At 32.2% G+C, this 11,233-nt stretch overlaps 1 protein-coding gene across 1 annotated transcript; it reads left to right on the top strand.

Annotated features, from left to right (window-relative positions):
- The first annotated feature begins 356 nt into the window (after window positions 1-356).
- On the top strand, window positions 357-2,393 carry LOC139896510 (delta(7)-sterol-C5(6)-desaturase-like). Its single transcript, XM_071879149.1, has 3 exons — window positions 357-678; window positions 1,489-1,794; window positions 1,916-2,393. Exons 1-3 carry the CDS (start codon window positions 462-464, stop codon window positions 2,206-2,208), a joined length of 816 nt encoding a protein of 271 aa, XP_071735250.1. The 5' UTR covers window positions 357-461; the 3' UTR covers window positions 2,209-2,393.
- Window positions 2,394-11,233: the final 8,840 nt, after the last annotated feature.

Genomic DNA, 11,233 nt, shown 5'->3' with positions numbered 1-11,233 from the left:
ATATTTTTTAGTTAGTTTTTGTTTAAAATAAGAAAAACTTTTGGTTAAAAAAATAAACTTATACGGAGTAAAATTTACGTATATTAAACTTGAGTTGTACTATAAGTAACAAGTGTGATGTTATTGATCGGGAGATATGGTTAGTAAAAACATTTTGGGTAAACGCAGTCGACTCTTTTTCTTATATCCAACCTTTTGGGGCTTTGCGGTAAAAACGTAGTCGCCTCTTTTTCTTTAAAACAAAAAAAAAACGAAACTAGGGTTGTAGTCGATGCATAATAACTTGTACAACATGCCGCCGAAAGCCTTTTGACACATGGCCCTTGTCACATATCATCACACCAGTCTCACACATCTTATATCCACCTCCAAAAATCACAATTGACCTTTTTTTTTACTCCCCTTAAAAACCCAATCGACCGCCGGAATCTGAACTTCCGACAACTTCGTCAATCTTTCCGATGGATGATTACTTACAACTATTCGTCAAGGAGACAACCCTGTACAATCAAATAGTCCTCGGAAATTTACTGCCGGAAAAACTGTGGACCCCACTTCCACATGTCGTTCAAGCCTGGCTGCGTATCTACATTGCTGCTACACTTCTGTACTTCGTTTCCGGCTTCCTTTGGTGTTTCTACATCTATCACATTAAGCGCAATGTTTATCTTCCAAAAGGTCAGATTTGTTATCATAAAGTTTTAATCTTTATTGTTTTTGTTATGATTTAAGTATGCAGCAGGCCATTTGTTTGGTGTAAAGTTCCAATTTTTTTGCTTTATGTTTAACAGTTAGCTTATGATAGTAGTATTAAAGATCTAATTTATTGATAATTAAATATACTGATATTGATCCCCATTTTGAAAAAGTTGGAATTTTAGGATTTAATTTGATTATATTATTGAGTCTCGGTGAAATGATGCTAGTTTATTGGTCATAACAAATTGCTTGATGATTGTAGATTTACTTTTGTGACCATAGTTGAATGATGATGCACATCATCACTAAATATAAACCCACTATACTTCAATTAGTATTTTATTTTATTGATGATGTTTGGCTATTTTAGATATGATCTGTGGACTTGTGGATGTCAAATTTCCTCTTTTTTTCTGTACTTAGTCAAAAAAACACATATGTTTTCCATGGAATCAGGTGTAATATGTGTTTGATTTGATGTAGTAACAAGAATGCCATAACTTAATGTTTGTTTCCTATTTATGAAATACGTCGGTCACACATGAATGTTATGTTTTTTGTTGTTACTTATTAATGAAAAATATAATTCGGTGTTGTTTATGGGAAGTTTTAATTTGCTTGCAGATGCTATGTGTTTGATTTAAAGTAGTAACAAGAATGCCATAACTTAATGTTTTTTTCTTATTTATGAAATACAGCCGGTCACACATGAATGTTATGTTTTTTGTTGTTACTTATGAATGAAAATAAAATTCAGTTGTGTTTATGGGAAGTTTTATTTGGTTGCAGATGCTATACCATCTAGAAAAGCAATGTATTTGCAAATATATGTAGCAATGAAAGCTATGCCTTGGTATTGTGCTCTTCCTACACTCTCCGAGTACATGGTTGAAAATGGATGGACAAGGTGTGTTTCACGAATAAGCGACATCGGTTGGGTTACATACATAATCAATTTGTGTCTCTATTTAGTAATTGTCGAATTTGGCATTTATTGGATGCATAGAGAGTTACATGATATTAAACCCCTATACAAATATCTTCATGCAACTCATCATATTTACAATAAGCAAAATACCCTTTCCCCATTTGCTGGTAAGTACCCTTTTGTACCTTTTTCCCCTTATTCATTACTCAGATATAAGTTTTTCTTTTATTATTATAATACGGGTCAATTGAATAGTTTTCGATTGGTGTATTAAATTTGCTCTATTAGGACTAGCATTCCACCCTTTAGACGGGATATTGCAAGCGGTGCCACATATATTTGCTCTGTTTCTAGTGCCTACACATTTCACGACACACATTGCGCTCTTATTCCTTGAAGCTATATGGACGGCCAACATTCATGATTGCATTCATGGGAAATTGTGGCCGGTAATGGGTGCAGGTTACCACACCATTCATCACACAACGTATCGTCACAACTATGGACATTACACAGTTTGGATGGACTGGATGTTTGGCACCCTTCGCGATCCTTTGGAAGATGAGGCCAAAAATATATGATAGCTTTTTATGTTTCCTTCCAACTAATTCAAAATGTTGTTTTACTAATAGTTGTTAAGTTTTTGTTATGACTTTCTTTTTACTTTTTGTAAATGGTTGTGTGACAATTAAACTATTTTACATCTATGTTACTCCATTGGAGGAGAATACAAGGGTTTGTGGATTAACTTAATGTGATATGATTGAGGACCAGATCAAGTGTTTTTATAGGTTTTATTGTTTGTTTAACATTATTTTATGATGACAAAATTTCACGGATGGTCCCCGTGGTTTGTATCGAATTACATAACTGGCCCTTGCGTTATTTTTTTTGTCAAGGATTGTTTATGTGGGTTGCCTTTGTTTCACCGGTGGTCCCTGTAGACTGTAGTAACACTTGTCTAAATATGTTTGTTAAGTTTAGTCATATGCAACGCATGTGAGAGTATAATTGTCATTTTCTTTCTCTTTGATTACCCATTCAATCTTCATCTCTTTTCTCAATCCTCACCATCATTATCTCTTTTCCCAATCCTCCACCATCATTCTACCACTGCGGTCCTGTTTAATTGAAAGATTTTTTTTTTTTAAGAATGAAATGTGTCAAAGGAATTGAATTTTGAAGGAATTGGATTCCATGGAATATGATTATCATGAAACCTTGGAATGAAATTGAATTGAATTTGAATTCCATTGAGTAATATAATAAAAAAATTTATATACATTGTATAAATTTTCGTGTTATGTTTTCATTTTATGTTTTCATTTTACATCTTAGTTTTCACACTCACGTTTCGGTTTTCATATTCGCGTTTCAATTTTTAAATTCGCGTTTAAGTTTCTAAATTCGTGTTTCAGTTTTAAATTTGCGTATCAGTTTTCTGTTATGCGTTACATTTTCGAATTTCACGATTCAGTTTTTAAATTCACATCACTTCTGCTTATTAGTTTTCAGGTGGTCGTTAAAACTGAAAATTGGAGCATGTTGGTAGTTGAGTAGCAATTTTGTCTTGGAATCTGGTTATTAAATTGTGTTATTATGCGTTTCAAGTATCAATATGAAGTAGCGAATACAGGTCGAGAGTGAGGTTATTAAAAACCTTTAGCGAATACAAGTGATGTTATGCGATGTGTATATGAAATAGCTTTATTTTTACAACGAAAAAACTATTAAATACGATATAATTTTACACAAGATATTTATTTATTTATAGAATGAATATACTTAAACCTTGCTACAACACTTATAGGCAGTGTACCTAATCGTACAGTAGTGTAGTTTTTAGTAAGTCCGGTTCGTTCCACAGGGAAAATCTTTAAACAAAGTTTAACGCTATATTAGTGTTATTTTATAAAAATACAAAACTATATATAAGTAATATTGTTATTATAAAGGGGGGAAGGGGGGGGGGGGGGGGGGGGGGGGGGGGGGGGGGTTTACCGTTTAATGACCGGTTTGTCGATTTTAAAACTTAGTCGCAGTTAAAACCTAATGTAAAATATTAAAAATAAATATAACTTAATTTAAAGCGTAAAGTAAATAACGATAATGAAATTGCGATAAATAAAAGTGCGATAAAATAAACTTGCGATAATTAAAAAGTACAATTAATTAAAAGTGCAATTAAATACAATAACAATAAATAAAAGTGCGATAATTAAAAGTGCAATTAAATATAAAATAAAGGAAATTAAATATGAAATAAAATAATTATGTTTATTTAAACTTTCGTAATCATGATGTTTGACGTGTTGATTTTAGTTTTATGCTCATGGGTTAATTGTCCTTTGTCCTGGATTATTTAATATGTCCGTCTGGTTTTTGTCCATAACAGTCCATCAGTCATAAATATAAAGTGCGAGTGTCCTCGTCAAATTATCCTTATACCCGAAGTCAAATATTCCAACTAATTGGGGACTTAAACTGTAACAAGGTCTTAATACTTTGTTATCAATTATGCCAAGTGTCATTGTACATAATTTCACCCCTGTTTTAATAATCCCATAGACTATTAATCCATTCCCATGTCCGGTTAAATGAACGATTATTCGTACATATAAATACCCCGCCCATCGTGTCCGATCGAGTGTATATGGTTATTTATTGGTACATCCAATTGTAAATCTTTATATTAAAATTAACAAACTATCATTTAGTTAAACAAATATAAAGCCCATTAATAGCCCATAGTCTAATTTCCACAAGTGTCGTTCTTTTGTCCAACCCCCAATTATGGTACAAAGCCCAATTTTAGTAATTAGCCCAACATCATGATTACTTCGGCTTAAATAAGCATAATAATAACTTAGCTACGAGACATTAAATTAAAAAGGCTGAACATAACTTACAATGATTAAAAATAGCGTAGCGTTACACGGACAGAATTTCGACTTACACCCTTACAACATTCGCTAACATACTGTGACGATCGCTCCAAATCCATATGGATGAAAATGTCATTCATCGATTTCATTGCGAGGTATTTGACCTCTATATGATACGTTTTGTAAACAATGCATTCTTTTGAAAAGGCACACCATCAATGAATATTTAAATCAAAGGTTCTCGACATCTGATGATTTCTATATATAGACAATCACCGTAAATAATAGTTTACAATAGTAATTTCGTTGACAATGCAGTCAAAATAAGATACATGGTGATGATTTTGTGAATGCAACGTTTTCTTGAATAAAGCATGCAAGACTTCATGCACATAGCTTGTATAACATGTAAGCAAACAGCGGAAGACTTCTAGGGAACCTGAGAATAAACATGCTAACAAGTGTCAACACAAAGGTTGGTGAGTTCATAGTTTTAGTGTTTCGCATAATCTGTATATAAAAGTGGATCACAAGATTTCAGTTGTTTCATCCAGAAACGTTTATCAATATATTCTACGAAATTGAGCACCCTGGTAACTAAACTTAACGTATATATAATTTGTACCCTTTGTATAATCATCTTAATAATACACGCAAACCAACGTGTACGCTTCTCAAATAGCATACGTCCGTTAAAAGGCTAGTTCTCTAGCTCGGACGGTGATATCAAGCCCTATGGATCCATATACTACTACTCGCGCCCACCAGTTCTTATAACTGGCAGTTACTAGTTACCAAAGCTAAGGGATTTTCGGTTCAAACTCAGTATAGAATTTAGTATGTACTTGTGTCCATTGTTTAAAATAAAGTGCATGTATTCTCAGCCCAAAAATATATATTGCAAAAGCATTTAAAAAGGGAGCAAATGAAACTCATATAAAATCAGTTTTAGTATTTGTATTTACTTCATAAAACAGTTATAAAAGCATCGCATGTATTCTCAGTCCCAAAAATATAGAGAAAAAGAGGATAATGAACTCACATCAGATCAGTTTAGCATTTGTATCAATTTCATAAAATGGTAATCAAACAGTTATAAAACATCGCATGTATTCTCAGTCCCAAAAATATAGAGAAAAATGGAATCAATGAACTCACCTTAGCAGCATATAAAGTTGTTCACCAAAATGTGATCGAAACTCGGATTACCAATTAATCGTAGATCTCAACCTAGAGAACATATGTTGGTCAATAAATGTCTATCAAGCTAGGTCAAGTCATAGTGTATCACAATCCTAATGCACGAGATCGACATATGATAGTTATCCAAAGTCGTTTCAAAAAGTCAATTTTGACAATAGTTCAACAAAATGAGACATGCCTTATATAAGGATTCATTTACTCGGTTGGTAATATTTAAAATTTCACTTTATCAGTCTCGTAAACAAGTTGTTTAAATCTTAATTGCAGATTCAAAAGCAATTTCAATTAACGTCAATCATAATTCAGTTGATCATATCTTTTAATCCGTTCATCGAAACTATTCGATATCTAAATGAAAAGTTATTTATTTTTCGCCAGCTTTCCAAAAACATGTATATCATATACCTTTTACCAGTAATATATGTATTTAACTAGTGATTCATTATAAACTGTTTAACGACGAAATTTAGCATACAAGCATATATAAATATATATACTCGAGCACTAGACATGGATACATAATTAATATATAAAAGATAAAATATGAGTGCTTACGTATCAGTATTGAGATTTAATATTGTAGGAAAGTACGTAGACGTAACGGAGATGATAAACACTAGGTTTGATTCACAAATATACCCTCGAACATTACCCATAACCTCCTTGGCAATAACCCATAATTTCCTTAGCTCTATCCCGCTTGAAAACCATTTTGAAAGTGACACGCTCATAACCTCGTCGTAGTATTTTATGTATAATACTAATTAATAATATTAATAATAATAAGATTAATAATAATATTAATCTTAATAATAATAATAATAATAATAATAATAATAATAATAATAATAATAATAATAATAATAATAATAATAATAATAAATACGGAGTAATATATGATTAGAGAAGTGTGTGAAAACTGAGCAATTTATAGAACCTTTTCTGAAAAAGTACCCCATGCGATCGCATGGGATTTGTGCTTCAAGGCCATGCGATCACATGGCCCTCTGATCTAGCTCACAAACTTTTAACTTTTTGTTTGTCGACATAATTTTATATAATATATATAATATATTTAATTTAAATAATTAATTATATATTATATTAAATTCATGTGCATAGTTGAAATGTAATTTTCGTTCCGATGACTCGTACGTTGTCACTCGACTTATGTCCCAGTTCCGGTTTCTCGAACGCATTTTTGTACGCTTAGAAAACTCGCAATTTACGTTTTGTGACTCGTACCTTTGTCAAAATATAGCCTTAAATTATCCATAAACTATACCACTCAAAGTATATCTTAATCTTTCGAGTGTTTTGATCATTTACTTCTATAAATCATTGTTTCGTTATTTATTAATATAATAATATTTATCAAACGTTTCATAACCAAGTTAATATTTATTCTCAATATTTATAAACACGTTTTAAAATACATATCACAAGTTATTCATATAATTAATTCTTAACAATTAATATTCTAATTATTGTATGTGTCCAAATTACGTTATTTAAACAAACACTTTATCATTTATTTCAAATACCGTTAAAAAGGAATAATTTCTCAAATCAGTGTGGTCCTCACAACAGAGACCCGTAACAATATCATAATCATTAAGAGACTTAATAAATATATTTTAATTCAATCGTTTGGCATTATCTTTTAACTCCGTAGTTAAATATATCAATCAGATAATCAAACCAATAAGTTTAATGCACAGTATCATATACTCAACACTTTGTTACGTTTTCAAGTTATAGTATATGTATCTATTTACATATAATTGTTCACGAATCGTTGAGAACCATCGAAAGGTAATTGAATAGTTCAAAAGTTTTGAGACTCAGTTTTACAGACTTTGCTCATTGTGTCGGAAACGTTAAAGATTAAGTTTAAATTTGGTCAGAAATTTCTGGGTCATCACAGTACCTCCCCGTTAAAGAAATTTCGTCCCGAAATTTGAGTGAGGTCGTCATGGCTAACAATAAAAATATTTTCATGACGTACATGAGTTGATAAATAGAGTTTTATTACCGTTGAATAATATGGATAAAACAATCCAATTACTCGAAGCGTATGAGAGAAGTTATTGTAATAGAGTGAAATGGAGAATAGAGATTCATCTTATCTCTTGACGTAGTAACGACTGATTTCCGGAATTTAAGGAATAGAAAATCTTCATAATTTAAATAAGATTTGATTCTTCGGAATTTAAGGAAATTAGGATTTCCTTGATTAAATGCGTAATTTGCCTCGATTGCTATGTCTGATATTTTGCTATAAATTGACCTCTTCCGTTTCATTTATTTTCACCACTCCTATAATCTTCTTCCTTATTTCATACTTCCAAAAGATTGTGAAAATGCTTCATCCAGTTCCGATTCTTGATATACCCCTAACTTTCATATCTATCATTCTTCTTTTTCATCTGCCGCCGGAGGAATCTATTCACTTTTACTATACTCTTGGCTTTATAGTGTTTTTAGTTCTCCCGTGTCTTTACGTTGCAATACTTATTGATATACATGGTTTGTAATTTTTTTGAGGTTGTTATCGGGCTTTATATTCTCCATTATATTTAGGGGCTTCATGTTTTCGTTTTCTCTTCCCGACTTCAAGTCAAGCGAATAATGGTCCAGAATTCGTAGGTATGGAGTTTCGAATGATCATAACATACAAAGTAGAAAGGAAATGTAATAGCACGATTAGATTTGTTAAATTACCAGAATATCTGGAAAAGACCGAATCATCAAGAAATATATTTTCTTGATATATTTAGAGATTTTATAGAATGAAAGAGTTATGTAACATGGTTCATGATGAGGGTGGGATCTGTGAACCTTTATCACGTTCCATTAGAAACTCAGCATGACTTACTGTAATATAATCACGTTGATCAAGTGTCATTATATTATACTAATTCATGCTTCAGTTCCCAACACTACTTCAAACATCCATTTTTCAAATTTTCCAGATTTTAGAAACTAAAATAGTTTCTTTTATAATGTAACACAGATAGCGCGAAGAGATGAATGATTTCAGATAAGAATAATTATAAAAATATCTTCAGAAATATGGAGGATATTTCTAATGGAAGATACGATGATATCTTAGAATATTTAAGATAAGATGATGATGAAAAATATTGTCCGCAAAGGTTTTAGAGTAAGGAACAAGGTATTTGCTAAGGATTTCAGCAGACACTGAATCATTTGTATTCTTTGAAGGTAGATTTCGTCTTTGTGATTTGTCCACAGCCTCCTTCATAGTCTGCTCAATCCGTTTTCCAGTTCCAAACCTTCTCTTTTTCTCAGCTTTACCACCATACTATTCTTTATCATCAAACTTTTGACTGTTAAGGTCGTTTACAGTTTTTGCTGCTTCATCAGCATTTTTTCAAAATTTGGAGGGCTAGTTCATAGTTTGGGATGTTTTTCAGAAACTTCACATTCGAAGTATGTAAGTCTAGAAGATAGACATTATATGTATATATATATATATATATATATCTGTTGGCGTAGAATTGCTGCGAAATTCGAAATACTGATTGCTAATTCCCGGTAGTTGGTATGGCAATTATTGTTACAAGATGTGGATGAGTACATGATAGGGTTTCAATGAGTATATGGGTTTTTCGAAAGGTCAAGGATAAATGAAGTTGTTGGTAAATTTACTGCTAATGTTGTGGAACATAAAAGGTTCCCCGGTAACAAAAACGTATATACCAAAGTTTCAAGTCTGAAAGGTTGTCGTTGACTGGTTGAATGATTGATAATACTGGATACTTTGAAAAGGAACTGCAAGGTTATTTTTGGTAAAAACAATACTAAAGGATCTTTCACAGTTTTGAAGTCAAATTATAGCTGTGAAAGATGTAGAGATCTAAGAATGATTTCACTGGTTCAGAGTTATGACTTAGATTCTGATCCGTGAATATCAGAATATGTAATTGAATTTGTATGAAAACGATTGTATATCGTTGTGAGCATTGTTAATAATTTTTTTTTTTTTTGAATCAAAGTTGAAGAATGTACAGTGTAACATATTAATTGTGAACTTATATATTTCCCGAGTATTACCTACCCGTTAAATATTTCACAATTAATATTTTGTACAAAAGAATTTTTATTACCGTCTTTATGAAAATATATGTATGTATATTTTCTTCAGATGTAATACAGATTTAATGAGTTAATATCATATTAAGCTCATTTGATTTTCGGCTTGACTTACAAAATAAATGATCTCTAAAACATTAGAGATTACATAATCTTGGCGGAGTTTCTCACTAATGAAATCAATACTTCATTATTTATTTTTATTCCTTGGTGAAGGATGTTGATGCTCGGAGAATTTTTGTGAACCTTACAAGGCACAGATGATGTTTTCTGGAAAGTTTCGAGTACATCAAAAATGAAAATGTAGAATCAATTATGTAATTGAATAATACACTTGGTTTATTAGGAAATGGAATTCCTTGCGTTGAAATAGAGATTGTAGTTAACAAGGTTAAGTTGTTATCAAAGGATGTACATCATAGCACATTAATAATATGAATTTAACCGAGTAGTATTTACCCTTTTTCAATTCATACATAATAGCTTAGTACGAAAAGATTTATGATGGTTTTAAAATTTATATATATAAGATATACATATAAATTCTTTAGAGGAATTGAGTTATTACTTCATAACTCATTGATACAATATACTCGTTGTTGACTCGTAATGATGTCCACGGTGCTTTCTTGAACTGACGGAGCTTGTGATGTAGCAGATGCTGCTGGTAAAACAAGTCTAGCTTGTACCTTACGCACCATTCTTGTCAGGGTTTCTATTCTTCCTTCTATCATCTCTATTCATCTGATTTACGGTTAGAACTGGGATAAATAATCTCTAAGATTTTAGAGATTACCTAATCGCCGTAGAATATTTCTCCGATGAAGTTATGAATCAATACTTCATCATTTATTGTTGTTGGTACTCCTTGGTACCTATGGTGAGTATGATGTTGATATCCGAGGTACAGATTGTGATGTTGAGGCGGGTGATGCGGATGTGATTGTTGGTGGTGGTAATGATACTGTTGGTGTTGATGATGGTGGTACCGGTTATGCTGCTGCTGCTGCTGGTGTTCGTAACCCTTGCACCATATTCTCCAAAGCCACTACCCGAGCACGAAGCTCGTTGACTTCTTCTACTACCCCTGGTTGATTGGCGGTTCGGATAAGCGGATGAATAATATTTACAATATTGGATATTATGTAGTCGTTGAGAGCTGTTCTGGAAATGAGGGTGAAAATGGTGTTACGAACGGGTTCGCCGGTAAGTGCTTCAGGTTCTTCGCCAAGAGGTGAATGTGGTGGATGAAAAGGATCGCCTTCTTCCTGTATCCACTGATTAAGTAGATTACGAACCCATCCCCAATTCATCCAGAATAGATGATGGCTAATTGGTTGATCCATTCCGGTTACGCTATTTTCGGAGCTCGAGTGGAAATCCATATCGGAATAGCTGT

This window comes from Rutidosis leptorrhynchoides, chromosome 3, assembly GCF_046630445.1.
Source record: "Rutidosis leptorrhynchoides isolate AG116_Rl617_1_P2 chromosome 3, CSIRO_AGI_Rlap_v1, whole genome shotgun sequence".
Taxonomy (NCBI): Eukaryota; Viridiplantae; Streptophyta; class Magnoliopsida; order Asterales; family Asteraceae; genus Rutidosis; species Rutidosis leptorrhynchoides.
Note: the sequence above shows the minus strand (reverse complement) of the source record. Positions and strands in the feature narration are given on the sequence as shown.